General features: G+C 43.9%; 1 protein-coding gene across 13 annotated transcripts in view; it reads left to right on the forward strand.

The window, feature by feature from the left end:
• Nucleotides 1–5,852: 5,852 nt before the first annotated feature.
• The window catches only part of pard3ab (par-3 family cell polarity regulator alpha, b), a 304,350-nt gene continuing 291,825 nt past the window's right edge, over nucleotides 5,853–18,377 (forward strand). For 4 of the 13 annotated variants that reach the window (XM_085803912.1, XM_085803920.1, XM_085803909.1 and 1 more), the window contains exon 1: nucleotides 5,871–6,262. In XM_085803912.1, the coding sequence (XP_085660038.1) occupies nucleotides 6,143–6,262 (120 nt within the window). In that variant the 5' untranslated portion in view covers nucleotides 5,871–6,142. Of the gene's footprint in view, nucleotides 6,263–18,377 lie in introns of all 13 variants that reach the window. The other 9 variants (XM_085803910.1, XM_085803911.1, XM_085803916.1 and 6 more) reach the window with 4 other exon arrangements.

The raw sequence follows: 18,377 nt of genomic DNA on the forward strand, positions 1-18,377 counted from the left end.
GTGTGCATCGTGAGGTTTCCTTTAGCACAATACATTTTTCATGGACAGTTTGCTTCATCTTTTTCAAAACATACAGTATAGACATAAGCTTGAACTATAAAATGTCTTTTTTGCAGTGGTTTTCAATGAGCTCATAGATGCCCTAAATGTTTTTGTAACATCATTGTCATCTTATTTCGCTGTGATATTAAGGTGCGTTCAGTCCCCAGTGCAGAATCTGCTCTGCGCTGGCTGAATTCCTTTATTTAGCTGTGACTCTGGCTGACCCCAGAGCCTCCATCTGTCCTCCTGCGTGCCAGGAGAGGTCGTACTGTTCAAACATCGCCCCCGCTGTTATCAAAGAGCACTGTGCACTCTGCATGGCCGAGTCCCTCCCTTATAATCTCTGACAGAGTGAGAGTAAAGCACTTCATTCAGCAAAAATAGCCACAACTAAATGAGGCATGTGCTCAGGTTTAATCCAGGAGTGGATGCTGCACCACACTGTAAAAACCTGTGTTACATTCTGTTAAATGACTGAGCTATATTATATTATATTATATTATATTATATTATATTATATTATATTACATTACATTACATTACATTACATTACATTACATTACATTACATTATATTATATTATATTATATTATATTACATTACATTACATTACATTACATTACATTATATTATATTATATATATTATATTATATTATATTATATTATATTACATTACATTACATTATATTATATTATATTATATATATTATATTATATTATATTATATTACATTACATTACATTACATTATATTATATTATATTATATTATATTATATTATATTATATTATATTATATTACATTACATTACATTACATTACATTACATTACATTACATTACATTATATTATATTATATTATATTATATTATATTATATAGTCTGTGTCCCCCTCCTCATCCTCACTGCCTCCCTCTCCTTGGCCTGTCCTGCGGTCAGAGCATGGGGACTCCAGATGGTCCAGTACCAGCAGCAGAAGGGGGACCCTGGGGGTCGGGGTGGGGGGGCACAAAGGCCTGACAGCAGGAAGCCACACATGACTTGGGCCAGACAGCTCTTTAGCACAAAATTAGGCTGGGATGAGGACACAACACAATGACATGCTGTTAATACCATCAAAGAGGAATCTGGGCGTCCTGTGGCCTTGGCAGCTTGACTTTGTTCAGACTGAGAAACTTCACGGTCCTAAGTAGCCCCTCATTTCTTGCCATTTCTTTGCAACACATCTCTGAAATATCAATGTCCTAATGACAAAGTGGATTACTAGTTGAAAGCATCACATACACACAACATGATTCAACTATCTACAACTTTTTCTATCCTCGAATGGAGGATAAACAGGAAGGTGCTGAAACAAGCTTATGCCATAGTTACATATGAATTAAAATATGGTCACAGACATATCACATATATATTGTTGTACACAATGCAATTCCAATAAATACTGTATATTACTGCTGAAAAGCTGATTTTACGAGTGTGGAAAACGGACTCTGTGCCTATTATAACTTCTGGTTGGGAGGATTGTCAAACACTTTACATCTGGAGAGACTGAGATTCTACGTTTGATAAAACATGGGACCCAGCACTGAATTACCTTAAAAATGTGAGCCCACACTGTAGTATGATCTTGTATATGTCAACCTATTTATTTTACTTTTTTCTGCTCTTATATTCTGTCTATAGTAGATACTCATTTTATGACCATGAAATATCGTTGTAATGCTTGATGTGCTGTGTTCTTTACTTTCTTCTTCTTCTTCTTCTTCTTCCTTTTTTCTCTTTCTCCTCTACTTATTTTTTCTCTCATTTTATATTTTTATCAATAAACATATTTAAAAATAAATAAATAAATACTGTAGGCTATATTACAGTAGGTTTTTGTGTAATTTATGCCCTGTCAGTCTGTCATTATTAATCTTATATGCTTATTCTATTCCTGCTAGTGTTTGATATCACTTCATACAGTGTCGACCTATCGAAGCAGTTTAGCTTCAGTTTATGCAGAGACCAACAATCACAACCACAGGAGCATTTTCTGACGCAGTTGCAGTGCAATTCATTTTAATCCTGCACTTTATTGGGCATCGTGCAATTCAATTCAATCTTGCACTTTAAGCACTGGCACATGACACTATAATTAGCACTCCAGCACTTTATAACTCTTCTGTAATCTTTTGGTCGCCTTACTTTTGGCCAGTTAGCTATGTATGTTATATGTCAAGGGTGCATTGTTTTATTGTCTTAGTCCTGCCTTTTGTACTTTTTATCGTCATTGTTTTTATGTTTAACATCAACCCGCCAATGGGACTTGGGATTGAAATGAGCCATTTGGCTATAATCCAACATATTTACATGTAAATGCTCATTATAATGTACTGTCCCCATTTAAAATAAAGAAATAAATCTGAAATCTGTTGGAGGTTGTCAGTGAAACCGTTCCCCCATGCACCACAAGAGGTCACCACTGATCCAGATAAGATGCTTTGTCAGACAGGTGAACATTTATTTACATGTTCGTTATTCATCTTGAGCCATAAATTATAAGTGCATGAACATTTATGGAAGGAATGACATATAAATATAGGAACCTGTGCTGCAGGTGTTTACACACAACTCTGCCAATAATAACATTGTTAACAACCACCTTTGGGCTCCATTAGGACTTTGTCCTCCATAATAAACCAATGTCAGGCTTCTTTGTATGGCTTTTCACTGAGCGACTTTCTATCTGGCTCACTTGACATGTGAAAAGTGAAAACCAACGTGATCTTCAACACATAGTGGAAGATAAGATGTCAGATTAAGTTCCTGAGGTTGTTCAACAGGTTGAAATACAAACAGGTCACCTTCTCTTTAAGAGACATATCTCTAAAATGAATGGATCTTATGGAAAGTTACACACATAACCTCCTTATTGCATGACAAAGTCTTTCTGTCTGTTGAGCATCAAAGTTTAGTCTTGATCCTGGAAATAGAGTTTAAGATGCTTTAAGATTTTATGTTATTGTATTTCTGTTTAATCTTCAAAACCATATTTGTTTTTGAAGAAACAGTAACTTTTAACTTACTGTTAAGTGTAGATACATGCACATCAGGTTAATTGATGCGCTCTGAAGTGCTCATGGTGTGAATGTGAGTGTGTGATACCCCACCTCATCCCGTCAGCTGGAACAGTGGATAACACATCTGCACAACTTCCCTTCCTTCACTATATCGTTGCATGTAGCTGTTGAAACTGAATCATAATCACAATAGTCCCCCTCCTCTTCACTATAAATAACCCATTCATCACCTTCCATCTGACCAGTGTGTTTGCACATTTCCTCTGCGTCACCTTCTTTCTTTCTTTTGTTGTTGTTGTTGTTGGTTAAAACCACCATGGACCAGTAAGAAGCTCACTCATATTCTCCACAGTCAGGGCTGTTTAATCTGTGGTGACAGCTGCTGAGGCTGTGGTCAGTGGGCCGCCGGCGCTCCAGCTGTGTTAAGAGTTAAAATAGCCTCCCAGCTGCATGCTGCTGGCCCCGGCTGCTGCTGGTGCTGCCATCCTATTTCAACTGTGCCCATGTAAAAACCACACACACTTTCCACATAGTTGAAATTCAGTGGTTCTCCTCTGTTCTCTTGTTCTCACTAAACCGTGTGTTGCAGTTCTGGGCTCTGAGTCAGGGACGCCTCACTCTACACTGGAAAAAAAACTGTCTTATCTTATCATCGTATGTCATCTGATTGATCTAATTGAGTGGGATCAAGAATTTAAACATCTCTTGTGGCTCCAGTTAGTAATAAATGAACAGAATATTTCAATTTCTGAGAATTTAACAACAAGCTAACAAGGTATAGTTGTGTGTAAATAATGACAAAAGTTGAATAGGCTGTGTGTGTACAGCCAATGTCCCAGTGGGTGTTAGGGGGTTAACGAAGACTAATTTAACAACGACTGACTGGAAAACTGCAACATTAAGATTATTAATAGAAATATGCACAGCTAACCTATATGCACTAACAATATATCATTTGCTAGTATCAAATACAATCTGTGCTTCATTCATCAATCTGAACTCCAACCAGTGTAATGGGAGGCTACATCATGTCTGTATTTCATAGCTAATGCTTCTATAAATAAATAAAGATATTCTAGTGAGGGCTGCATGCTGTGCTCATCTACATTGTTTTGGATGCATTGATATTGATATTATTTTCGTCTCAGTCAGCGCTGCCGCCCATTACCCAGCCTCCCCCCTCTGCTCCCCTGATGCCTTCAGGTACCGCTCGTAAAATCCATACCCCTTCGAAAAGTTGAAAGTTTGCAGATGTGATTTTTTTCCAAAGAGAAAGGCATGTTATTATTCATCCTCATTGTTGGTTGTTGTTTGATATCACCTTGACAACAAGGAAGGAAAGGGACAACAGAGTAGTGTTTAGCCTATAGCTACTGAATGCTGCAGCAACAAGTGTTCATTCATCTATATCAGTGGTTCCCAACCTTTTTTGGCTCGTGATCCCATTTTGACATCACTAATTTCTGGTGACCCTGTGTGATCATGATATGATGTGAGTCCCATAAATGCCACACACAAAGCATCATGTTCTTGTACTTTTATAGCAGGTTTTTAGTATCTCTGTATGTTTCTATGTCCATTTAAATCATGTAAAGCATCCTTGTGTGCCATGCAAAGAGCTATATCATTTGAAATGTATCATCAATTGTATTATCACAGTAAAAAAAAAAGTTTACATCACTTGTTTTACAGATCAGGGCAGCATATTGTTTCCATTTTAAATCAAAATCTATTTTTCATTGTCATACTGACTAGAAAACTATGCACGGTGAAATAATAGCCTATCCAAATCGCAGGAGCTGATATTCTTTTTAACAAAGGTAAAAGCTTTGCCAGCACCATAAGAGTTGCGTTGCTAGAGAAAAGCCATGGACAACAAATCATTTTTTCAAGACACAAGTCGAAATGCTTGTTTGGTAAAAGGCAAGGCAAGGCAAGGCAAGGCAAGGCAAGGCAAGGCAAGGCAAGGCAAGGCAAGGCAAGGCAAGGCATCTTTATTTATATAGCGCATTTCATACCAAGGCAACTCAATGTGCTTTACATAAAGACAAAACATAAAAAATAAAAAAAGAAGCATAAGACAGAATAAAAACAAGCAAAACACTAAAAACAGAGTTGAGAGCAAGAGCAAATAAAAGTAAAAGAAAGAAAAAATAGATAAAGTTTTAAGTTCTCAGCTATAAGCACGTGAAAAGAGAAATGTTTTTAACCTGGATTTAAAAGTGTTTACAGTTGGGGCTGATCTCAGGTCTGCTGGTAGTTTGTTCCAGTTGTTGCAGCATCACAGCTAAATGCTGCTTCACCATGTCTGGTCTGAACTCTGAGCTCCACTATCTGACCTGAGTCAGTAGATCTCAGAGCTCTGCTGGGTTTAGACTCTACTGACATGTCATTCATGTATTCTGGACCTAAACCATTCAGTGATTTGTAAACCAGTAGCAGAACTTTAACATCTATTCTGTAGCTGACTGGGAGCCAGTGGAAGGTCTGAAGAACCGGGGTGAAAAGACAAAAAACAACAACACATTTTTCTTTTTAAATTCATTAAAAAAAGAAAATAATAATTAAAAAAGTGACAGAAATATATATAAAGTAGTAACTGGACATATAATCACGTAGCCTACATCCTTATTATAAAACATCCTCGCTCTCTGTCACAGCTCTCGGACTTCTGCTGATTCCGACATCCCGACAGCGCCTGAACGCAACACATGACCGAGCATTAGCTCAGCAGAGAGAGAGGGAGAGGGAGAGACAGAGGGATCGGGATCGAGGGAAGGAAGGAGAGAGAGAAGCTAAACAGGTGGTCTCTGGAAACACAGAAAACAATGTCGTCGGGCGGCGCGAGGCGGAAAGAGCGACACTAACCCGACTAAACCCGACTAAACCCGACTGACCCATGCTCCTTCTTCATTTCACCACGGATTTCTCCTCTTCCTCCTCCACCTCCACCTCCACCTTCTCCTCCTCCTCCTCCTCCTCCTCCTCTCCTCGGGTTGGAGCCGAATCTGGGCTCGGGACCTCGGATACTACAGCATGAAAGTGACGGTGTGTTTCGGCAGGACGCGGGTGGTGGTGCCGTGCGGGGACGGGAATATTACAGTGCACGCGCTGATCCAGCAGGCTGTGATGAGATACAAGAAGGCGATAGCGAAGGTAAGTGTTCAAGTGTTAGTGTGTTGCCTCTTTACTTTCCTCTACACGCGTCCTTTGCTGCGGCGGCTTTTGTGTTGGAAACAACGTAGCGACGCTGCTGCTGCGCTGCTGCTGCGCAACTCTCTCAATATGGCGCAAACTTACAACAAATGCAAAGTAGCGAGAGAAGAGAAGAGAGGAGAAGAGAAGAGCTCCTACTCGTGCTGTTTTTTTAGCAGAAAAAAGAAAGAAAGACGCACCGCCATTGTGGTTCTTGTGTTAGTAAACCCACAGAACTTCCTCTGGGGTTTGTGTTGTGGCGCCGAACAAAAGCAGCGGCGGCGGCGGCGGCGGGTTTATTATGGAATATGTTTAGTTTAAAGGGTTAAACTGCAGCTCCACAGCAGAAACATGGGAGTTTTGCTTTTGAACATGGTTCGTGCACGACCACGCGCATGCAGACTTTGGTAACCCGGTTGTAAGGAGTGTGGGTTGATGCCTCTGAAAGTTGCCAGCAGAGATTAGCCTACTAGCAGGTTAGCCGCCGCCAGCAGCAGCAGCAGCAGCAGCAGCAGCAGCAGCAGCAGCTACTTTCTGCAGCCTGCAGCCTGCTGTCTGTCTGTCTGTCTGTCTGTCTGTCGGGCTCCAGTGTTCAGGCCAGGGCTGTGTAATTAGTCAGGATTAGCTGCAAAGTCCTATCAAGATTAGTCCTTGGGTGTGTTTGTGTTTTATTAAAAGTTCCCCTTTGTCCAACTGCTCATGAACTCATCACAGTGGCCTGCACACACAGGGTTAGCTGGAGTATATCCAAGCAGGGAGAAAACACTGATGCTTCAAATGCAAAGTCATGATATCTGTTTTGATAAGTTGTGTGTTGTTGCACCACAGTTTGGAGGGGAGGGAAGGGGAGGGGGGGTAAAGGAGGGTTATCGGAGAAGAAGCAGCTGAACTGCAGAGCACCAGGCCCCCGGAGGGAAACTGCACCGCCAAGCTCCAGCTGACTGGTGGAGGCTTGATGGACCTGACCCATAAATCTGAAGAGATAAAGTGAGCAGAAGAGAAGTAGTTGTGTAATGTGTTGGAGCAGCAGCAGCAGCAGCAGATAACCTTTGACCCAGAGCTCGGCACGCGTGGTATAAAACATGTCTTTTATATATTCAACCCACTCATTCAACATCAACACCACTTTATAACCTCTTTTCAAAAGTTCACGACCATTAATGGAAGTCTGTGTAATTCCTCCCTTCATTTACAAAGTTGGGCTCTGTGAATGTGGGTCAGTAATTAGATATTTTGCTTTATTGTTCAGCCTTTAAGGTACAAAAAATCTGTGAGAGCAGCTCTCCGGGCTTTATGAATGATTAATGCCTCACTTCCCCTCCCTCCATGTGCTAACTTTAAGACAGTGTCTTCTTTTTGTTGCACGGAGAGTGACCTAGAAGTCGTACCGTATCCTCCTCCTCCGCTGCTGCTGCTGAATAATTCAGTGTGAGCAGAGAGACGAGAGCGGGTTGTGTGTAGATGTGTAGATGTGTAGATGTGGAGCAGGTAGAGGGTTAGGGGTAGAGAGGAGGACCGATACCCCCGGCCTGCTGCCTGCTGCCCCCTGCTCCTCAGGCCTCTGGATGGGAACTCTTTGTGTTGTATCTGCCCAAGTCGTGGCTGCGTTTGGCTCGAGGCTCTTAAATATTTGAATGAACTGTTATTATCACAATAGAAGTCGTAAGGTGATTGTCTTTAAACCTTTGCATCGTCTTCCCGTCAACTTTGATCCTCTTGGACCTGATCTGTCTGTGTGATTATATATTTTCATTGAACTGAACTTCAAGACTTTTTTACACTTTATTTCAGACTTTTCAGATCAATAGAGCTCATTTCCATAAAAATAATAACCCAACAACTTTGAATGATTTGGATATAGAAGTTAGTGACAAGTACATGTGAGCAGTGTGGTGAGGAGCCATCCATGTTGTTTTTATTTTCAGGCAGTTCTGTTCAACCAAAAACAGATTTCTGATATAAAAACATTGGAAATGGGTGAAATGGGACTGGAGGAGCAGATGAGGGTTGATGATGTCCAGGGTGTGTTGTTGTGTTGTGCTTATGTGCTGGAAATGAGGCCTCACATCTTAATTCTTTTTTTCTGTGTCTGTTTTCTTTCACGCTTTGATCTAAATATATATGTGTGTGTGTGTGTTTAAAAACACAGAGCTCCTTCTGCCTCACCCACAACAAAACACACACACACAACCCCAACATACAACACCCTTGTCATTTCATCTCATATGTGCGTTTATTGCCCCCTCAGTCCCACCCTGCCCACATTACAAAAGTGTAGATTTTCATAGGAAGTGTGTTGGTTTACGGATGTTGTGTTGAAGATCACAGTTGTTGTTTTTTTTTCTTTTTTTTCCCGCCTTTGGGTCGGCCTGTTTTAATAAGAGACCCAAATTTAGTTTTGGGTGTTTTCTCCTGCTTCACTGTTTGTGCGGACCTTCCCCTGTCATTACAGAGGAATGCTTCCTGCACAGCAAACAGAGAAGGCCCGTCCACTTCTGAGGGCCCCAAGCCACCTCATAGCTGAGGAATTAGACAGATGAGGATGAGTGTTCACGTCCACAAGTCTGACGGAGAGAGAGAGAGGGAACGACACAAGAAGGAGGAAAAACCCACGGTGTCAGATTATTATCCTCCACTGCTGCTCTGGGATTTTTCCTCCCACAGTAGATTCTCACTAATGTTCACTCACGATTTAACTAAAGTGCGGAAAGCCTCTTTAAATGACACCCCTGACTGGAAAACTGTCTGGTGGTTTTCGACGCTCCAAACTCATCAAGTGACGTGAGGAAGAACTATGAGATGATGATGATGGAGGAGGAGGAGGAGGAGGGGGGGTGTGAAGAAGGGTGAAGAAGGGTATCAGGTGTCTGGGTCGTTGTGTCCACGCAGCAGCAGCAGCAGATGATTTCCATTCACAGCTTCAGTCTGCTGGAGTTTCCTCTGGAGGATCCACACACACACACACACACACACACACACACACACACACACACACACACACACACACACACACACACACACACACACACACACACACACACACACACACACACACACACACACACACACACACACACACACACACGTTGGAGGCAGACGGCCTTAACATGACTTTGACCCTTTATTGCAGACAATGGGAGCAGGTGTCTGGTGAAGTCGGGGCTTTTCTTCAGCCGTGTGTGTGTGTGTGGTTGGAAACCTACAGCTAATGATTGTTGTTCACCGGACTGGAGTGTCAGAAAATTGTAAAAAAGAAAAGAAAAGAAGAAGCTGACAGACGGCAGCTAAAGATCCAGGTATTTTCTTGACCACCGGTCTTAAAGTCCATAGGAGGGGGCGCGGTTTAAATGTGCCAGGTGAGTTTAATATGGTGAAATCAATTAGTTAATTGTCATCTAATCACAATGAGTTATTAGTTAACGACAGGTACAGTACGGCAGGGAACAGATTTATGGTGGCAGGTTCAAACCAGGCTGAAATGAAAAGGTGGTAAACGGTGTGTGATTTAAATCAGCTGCTGTTCTGTAGTAAATCAGGTGCAGGGAGAAAGTATTAAACTAGTACCCATCTAGTATACTATCATCTAGTACCCATCTAGTATACTATCATCTAGTACCCATCTAGTATACTATCATCTAGTACCCATCTAGTACCCTCCCGTCTGTGGCTCGACCTGACTGGTGGGGAAACCCCTGCTGATGCAGAATAAGGAATAGGAATAGGAATTAGGAAATAATAAGTGATAAATCTAGACTGGGATTACAGTGTGGATGTGATGCTGCCGAGTTGAACTCCAGGTTGTGCAAGAGAGAGACGTAATTAGGTTTACGTAATTACGTAATTAACGTTGAAGTTAAAGCCCCTACAAGGAACTTTTGGCCCCTGTGGACAAATGCGGTATAGCATTTTGCCAGAACGAAGACGCAGCATTTCCCATGAGCTTTAGCGCGCATTGTCGTAAAGACGCTTATCTGGCTCCAGAATATAACTTTTTTGTGAGCAGTTTTAGGTAAATTAGTTTGGAAATGCATTTAAGATACTTTAGAACAACAGGACGGCGCAGCAGGCCGCCTGGTCTTTACCCGCTGGACCGAGTCCGGGTCAGCCGGCCTGTGGACCGAGTCCGGGTCAGCCGGCCGTGCCGTCTCTCGGCCGTCTGCAGGAGTCTCCTGCTGCAAGAAGTTGCACACCGTCTGTGTAGAGACGGTGACATGTGCATTTTCAGTGAAAGAACAAACCAACTTTGTCCTGACTGTGCCCAGGGGTTATTAACTATCATCCGACCCGCCCGCTGCCTCCTGGTTTCAGGCCCCGTCCAGACCAATACGATCGTTTTCTTAATCGTTTTGAAAAACGTAAACACGGCATCGTTTTCAGAAATACCTGCGTCCACACGGATCCACTGAACGACCCAAAACGCTGTAGTACATCCTCCGAGTGTGTGTGGCGCTGTAGCGCTGCCACACACAAAGACGGGAAGTCCCCGCTGTAATTCAATAGAAGAAGAAGTCCCTTCAAACTCAAACATGGATTAAATGTTGCCAGGGAGTCGTGTCAGAGTCAATATGATGATCAGTGATGATTAAACAGGCGTGATTCAGCCGCAGCGTTTTCAAATTTTCCCACTCTGGGACCCGTTTTCTAAAAATACCGTTTTCACCCCCGAAAACGGCGTATCCGTGTGGACGCGAGGCCGATCCGATAAAGTATTTATTTATTTATCCGGATTAGAAAAAAACGGATTGGTGTGGACGGGGCCTAACCGTTTTTTGAAAACGGGTCCCAGAGTGGGAAAATTTGAAAACGCCGCCCCAGCGTTTTCGTCTGGACGGCCAATACGGATTTTTTCCGGATTTGAAAAAACCAGATTGGTGTGGACGGGGCCTCACTATTTACAAACAGCTGATCTTCACACCGATTGGCTCATCTGCTGTTGCAGGACACACCAGAGAAACCAGAGACTTTTGCATAAAGTTCCTTGTAGGGGCTTTAAAATGATGATGAAGGATCGTGGCGACATGACATGACACTTCGATTGTCCCAGTTTTTTCTCACACCTCACCGTCCGCTGCTCTGAGTCTGTGTTTTTGTCTTTGTGATGCTGTCATGCGGGGATTTCCACTGCACTTCCTGGTTTCACGTGTGCGCTCTGATTATTATGACATCCTAACATTAGTCGTATTGTCCTGTGTGTGTGTGTGTGTGTGTTGTGTGTACATACCAGGCATAGCTGCAACATACTCATCGTACCTCTACTGGTCTGGCTGGTGGCTCTGCAGCCGTTCAGGTTCAAGGTCGGAGAGTCTCAGTGAAGCTTCCTGAGGTGTGAGATCAGTGATCACGTTTTGGTAGCACTCATACTGATCAGTGTGTTCTGACTACACACCAATCAGCTTCAGTTAGTTCATCATTCATAAAGAGTTTCTCCCTCAATCACATATAGGCTATAGAGATAGATAAGTACCAATAATAAATCAATCAATCACTAAATTAGTATTAATAAAGTTTAACTTTAAGTGTAACTGTTGTTATAGCAGCAACAAGCATCAGACATAAAGACAAATGATTACAGAGTGTAACAATTAATTACATGTGTTGATTCATGTGAATGAACAGACTGGAAAAACAGTTATTAGACTTGTTCCAAAGGCTTAACAGTGCAAAATGATCAAATACATGAAATGTGTCTCATGAATTCTTTTATATTATAAAAACCCTAATAATAAGATTTTACTTATTCAAGTTGTAGGCATCTTATTGTGGCATGATTGAGTCTCTGTTGTTCTATTTGGGAGACAAGGTGGAATGACACTACTGTAGGGCTGCACGATTATGGCCAAAATGATAATCACGATTATTTTTGTCGATATTGAAATCACGATTATTAATCACGACTTATTACTATTTATGTTAGATAATACATTTTGTTTTTATTGCACATTTTCTATTTGAAACATATCAAGTAGGCTATAGGTGAAATCAAGGCTTTTCAGTTCCAAAATTGAATTATAAATTAATAGCCTAAAATAAAAATTTTACCCAAGGGACAAAGGGGCTATGCGGAAAAATTAAAGATTGTCATGGGCAGTAAGTGACAGTGGTGTCATTCTGATACAGGTAGCGTACAGATACTTGGTGGTTAATAAAACAAAATTAATTAAAAAAATAAATCTAGGCTAGGCAGTAGCTGCTGATTTCAACTCCTTTACTCAAATATAAAAGAAGAAAGAAAGTACAGGCTTTGAAATGTAATTTCAATGTAGGCTATAGTATTTGTAAAATTAATTTTTGCCATTCAATGATACACTAGAGATGTAGTGGGCAAGAGTCTGTTTGCAGCATGGACCAAAGCACAGCACGGGAACGCTTCGAGGCAGCAATTTGGACACGAATTAAAAACATTTAATGTACAGACCAAGTGTTTCACACCAGGCAGTGTCCACCAGTGTCGGCCTGGCTGTGGCTTGCACCAAAACGGCCATAGATCGCCGGTTTAACCGGACGTTATGGATCGTACGGTCGGAACGTTTTATTTACAAAACGTATGTAATTTAACACCAAAATCGGCACGCGTGGGGTGACGGGGTCTCGGTCCCAGCTTTTGAGGACCACCCCGGGCCAGCCCCCGACCTCGGATTTTTGCCGATTGCCAGAGATGATGTGACGGACGGACAGTAGCAGCCCTGAGGTGCTGACTGAACCAGACACAGACACACGTCTGTCTAACTGTCACCGGTCCATGCTGCCGACATTCGTCTCACTCTCACTGCAGAGTGAGAGATCCATACAGCCTTATGAGTGAGAACGTAACATCCGGTGCGCAGAAGGTGACACAGTATACAGCCAGCATCTGAAAACAGCTGCCGAATCTGGACTCGGCCGGGACCACCATCAATCTGGGACTTTTCGTAAACAACATCTTAAAGGGAAGGATTGCGCTCGTCTTGTTAGATTAGGCTGCTTCATGGAGCCCTGACCTCTCCTTCGCCCCCTGGTGGTTGGGGGCTGGTTAGGGGGTACTATTGGTTGAGAAAGCGCTTGATTTGATGCAGCACAGCTCCGTTTTTTTTGTATCTTGTTATTATAATCGTGACGATCATCTTAATTTTTAATCGTGGACAGCCCAATAAATCCAGTGATAGGATGTATAAATTCGATTAATTGTGCAGCCCTACACCACTGTGCTGATCTGTGACTAGATGCATTAATTACAATCTACTAATCATTTATTTCTAATGAGAACATTCCTCCGCCTCACCTGGCTCAGCGACATGCACCGCATCTGTGTAGTTATAGTTATATCTCTTTGTTTGTTGTGGGCTCACCTGAGGAGGACGGAGCTGAGCGCGGGTAAGTGTATGTGTGCATGCGACAGCTTCGACCTATAAGCCCCTATTGGGGGGGTCTGGGGGGGGAAGTTGGGTACTGTGGTTCGGGGGGAGCAGCTTTTGGCTGGGGGACGTACCGACAGGGGTTGCAAATGCTGCTTGGGTACGTGATCCTATGTCTCCAGGCTGTTACCGTACCAAGCAACCCCCTTCCCATCCTTGGTCCCAATTTCCCCCTCCACTCCCCCCCCCAAATTCTATCCACTTTTCCACCCCAGTGCAGGCATCTGTTCAGGATTAAAAGCTTCCCTGATGATCCCCGGGCCGCTGACTTTGCCCGGTGACCCAGTCGCTATGTGAAAAAAATTAGGTCCTAAATCATGGAGCCAGCGCTCCGCGTGTTTTTCATGTACCTTTAATTGGAGGCGGGCACGGTTTGTAAAGCGCACCCTACGGAAAATATAGCACGTGGCAGTTGTAAGCTGGTGTTTTACAGGTCTGAGAGTAGGTTATGTTCTGGGGGGGGGTTGGGGCGGTGTATGTCCAATGGGCCACTCGGCCGAACAGCGGAACGCAGCCGCCGACAGACAGAGTGATAGAAGAGGAAAAGGAAGGAGGAGACGCAGAGGAGACCGAGGAGAGAAGGAGAGGAAGCGAAGAAGTGAAGAGGAGAAGAAGAAGACAGAAGCCGCAAGCTAGGAGAAGAAGACGGCAGCGAGCGAGACGGAAGAGAAGAGAGAAGAGAAAGGCAGGAAGCGGACGAGAAGAACGAAGAAGACGACGCAGAAGACGCGAAGGAAGAACGAGAGCGAAGACAGGAAAAGAAGAAGAGAGAAGCAGAGGCGAGAAGACGGAAAGAGGAAGAGGCACGACGCGGGGGGGAAGAGGAAGAAAGGACGAAGTGGAAAGCAGCCGACTGAACTCGCGAAGAAAGAGGGGAGAGACCGAGGAAGATGAAGACGAGCGCGACGGACAGCGGTGGACAGAGGACGGAGAGAAGAAGAAGACAGGGCGCACTAGAATCGAGAAAGCAAGCAGGAAGCGCAGAAAGCCGAAGAGGAAGCGAGAAGAAGGACCGGAAGCGAAGCAAGCTAGAAGGAAGAGCAGCAGCAGACGAAGGACAAGAGGAGCCGAACTGAAAAGGACGCGGACAGAGCAGAAAGCGGAAGAAGGGCCGCATACAAGAACAGGACGACAGGACGAGGCTTAGCACGGAACGGTGGACCGGAGGCAGAAGGAAGAGGAAGAAGAAGACGAGAGAGAAGACAGAGCACGAAGAAGAAAGAAGTAAGAAAGAAGACGCAGTAAGGAGAGGGAAGGAAGAAGAGAGAAGCAGAGGAAGCAGAAGAAGCGAGGAAGACGAAGCACGCTCAGAAGAAAGAGAAGAAGGGACGAGAAAGCAAGAAGACGACCAGGAACAGCGCGACGAGGAAAGAAGATCAGAGAACAGAGAAGAAGATAGCAGAGACGCGGAGGCAAGAAGAAGAAGCGGAACGCACGCAGCCGACGAAAAGAAGAAGATCGACGATGACGGGACGAAGAGGAGTAAGGAAGACAAAGCAGAAGAAGACGAGGAAGAAGGAAGAAGAAGACAGCGAAAGGGAAGCACAGGAAGACGACGGAACGGTCGAAGAAGCCGACGCAGCCGAGAGCAAGCCGGGCAGAAAGAGAAGAAGCGCAGGAAGAATGAGGAAGAGGAAGCCGAAAGCACGAAGCAGCAGACCGAGGGAGAAGCGGCACACGAAGGGAAGACGGAGCACCGTACAAGACAGCGAGGACCGAGCATAGGAGAGGAGACGAGAACGAAGCGGCAAGAGCGGACCGCCGGGACCGACTGGATCGCAGAAGGCAGCAAAGTACGCAGAGACGCGCCGAAGAAGCAACGCCGAAGGCCGAGGTAGGAAGAAACGCAGCCGTCGGAAGAGCAAGAGAACGAAGGGAAGCCAGAATCAGAAACGAAGTCAGGGCAGAAGAAGATGAAGGCACGAAAGCAATAAGAGCGCCAGAGGACGACGAAGCAGACAGACGAGGAAGAGGAAGAGGCCGATTCGAGAGATCTCCGCTCGCCGCAGACTTCCTCCTACTCTTCCTTCTCTCCTCAGCTCCTCCTCAGAGGAGCTCTAGAGTGCGAGGCTCTTCCTCCTCCTTCTCCTCTTCGCTCTTCCGCTTCTCTCGGCTTCTTCCTCTCTCTTCCTCCTCCTCCTCTTCCTCTCTCCTCCTCCTCCTCCTCTTCCTCTTCCTCCTCCTCTTCTCTCCTCTTCCTCTTCCTCTTCTCTCCTCCTCCTCCTCCTCTTCTCTCCTCTTCCTCCTCCTCCTCTTCTCTCCTCCTCCTCCTTCCCTCCTCTCTTCTCTCCTCCTCTTCCTCCTCCTCCTCCTCCTCCTCTTCCTCTTCCTCTTCCTCCTACCAAACCAAACAGCAGTGATCTTGAAAATTAAGAATTCCAGCAGTTATATAAAATGTGACTGACGTTACATAAAGGCTTTGAATAACAGGAAAGACGATTGCCGTCAGCAGCTGTGAAGTATATAATCTTTTTCCTTAGGACATGAGACACGATTGTTTTTCCTTTTTTCCAGTTGATGATGCGAGCGAGCGTTCCCGTCGTTCCCACACGGCTTCTTTGCTGCGCTGTGCATTTTGTGACTTTTGTGCATTTTGTGCATTTTGTTCCCTCCTCAGTCAAAGCTCGATGATCTGGCTGCTTCACTGTGAGGAGATTTCCATAAGTGAGCCGTCATCCTCACCAGTGTTGGACGTGTTGATGCTGATGTGATGATGATGATGATGATGATAATGATAAATTTAAAAAGAAAATTCATTAAAAGAAGTCGTTTGCCAGCAGGGTTTTCCCATGAGGGGGGGGTGGGTGGGTGTGAATCATTAGCAGAGCCGAGCAGCTGGTGTGAAGTGCTGAGTCAGGAGATCTCAGATGGTGGGAAGACCGCTGCGCTCTACTTCTTTTTTTTTTCCAAGTTCATTTCCATATGAGAAGTTGAACTTGTGTTTACAGAAGCGAGTGACTGAGCAGGAAGATGAACCGGAGGTTTGATGCTGAGTTTCTCTACAGGTGCTTCAGCGTGAGAACCTCCACCAACAGGTTTTATGGTTTTTACTAGGGGTGGGAGAAAAAATCGATTCACATAAATATCGCGATATCTTTTTTGATGATTTTTAAATTGATTTTTTTTTTTGATTTTTTTTTTAGTATTGTGCAATGTGCATTTGTTCGCCTTTTTTACATACAGAGAGTCCAGGTTTTGAAAAGGGTTTAAGTTCACTTTATAATGGAGTATGTTCATTTCTAGGCTCCTACAGTATTTGTGTGCAGATAAATGTTAAAAATTCAGACTAAAAATCGAGAGAATCTGCAATATCGTAGAATCGCAATTTAAATTGAATCGCCATCCAAAAAATCGTAGAAGAATGGAATCGGGAGAAAAGCGTATCGTCCCAGCCCTAGTTTTTACTCCACATAAATGTTGACACTATGAGATTTGAGACTTGATTAAAACTGGCTGGGGTTAGGTTTTTTCTTAAGATGGATTTAAACCACAATTCATTTAAAATTTCTGACTACTGAAAATATTTAGACAACAACATAGTGAGACAGACCTGGACGTGGGAAACAAAAGGTTAGAGTACTGTGTAATGTGTGTAATGAGACGTTACATGCCACATTGCTTCTGAAGGCTCCACTCTGAATTCTGACTTTATGTCAATAAGAGTTTTTTGTTTTCGTTTCAATGCATCTTTTTGTTCCTTTTTCCTTTTTTTTTTGCTCTGTTCTGGTCTCACATCCACACGACTGTGGAGTTTCAGAAAACCGAAAACCTCGTATTGGTGAAAACTCTGGAGGTGTTGATTGGCCCTCAACAACTAACTGTTGTCCAGCTCAGTTCAACACTTGGCTAAGTCAAACCATGAATATAGCAGCTCTAGTTGGGCGTCCTTGTCCCAATTCACATTCAGTCTCAGTCCGACTAATGCCTAATACACAAACTCTATTCGTCCAGTTAGAAACAGATGAATTCCTTTTTTCCAAGTGTCATGCAAACGCACTGTGACTTTCTGCTGTTCCTCCTTCGTAGTATTTAGGATCTACTTCCTGTTTACTCCGGCCTGCACATGCTCAGTGGAAGGTGTTTGTGTTTGTGTGTCCTCAGGTGTGACAGACTGGACGCAGATCACCGTTGTTGTGTGACTTGATTTGAGATTCTCCCAGGTCGAGACTTTGTAAATACATATATATACATATATATTATTGACACAATGTACATTGATATTGTGTTGCTGCTGCAGACGAGACTGATCCTGAACCAGTCCACACACGGAGCTTTAGTGACTGATCCCAAAGAGCAGAACAGAGATAAACTGTAACAAGCTTGTCATTGAACGTGACACGGTGCAGACTGAACTTTGACTGAGGGGGGGGGAGGAGGAGGAGGAGGAGGAGGAGGAGGGGGGGGGGGTTAATGAGACTTCAGATCATAACACTTAATGATACACCGAGCCTGAGTGGTTTACAGAGTGCTATGAAAACAGATGACTGGAACTCTGGCGTGCGTCCAGTCAGCTGAGCTGCGGCGCCTCCGCCTCATCCATGTGTCGCCACATATGGATATCAACCCCACCACCCCCCCTCCCCCTCACCCTATCAACCCCACCGCCCCCCCCCCCCCCTATCAACCCCACCGCCCCCCCCCCCCCCATCACTTAGAGTAATCTGATGGTGGAGCAAGTTTTTCTT

This window comes from Trachurus japonicus, chromosome 17 (genome assembly GCF_045865225.1).
Source record: "Trachurus japonicus isolate A0001 chromosome 17, Traja_1.0".
Lineage (NCBI taxonomy): Eukaryota > Metazoa > Chordata > Actinopteri > Carangiformes > Carangidae > Trachurus > Trachurus japonicus.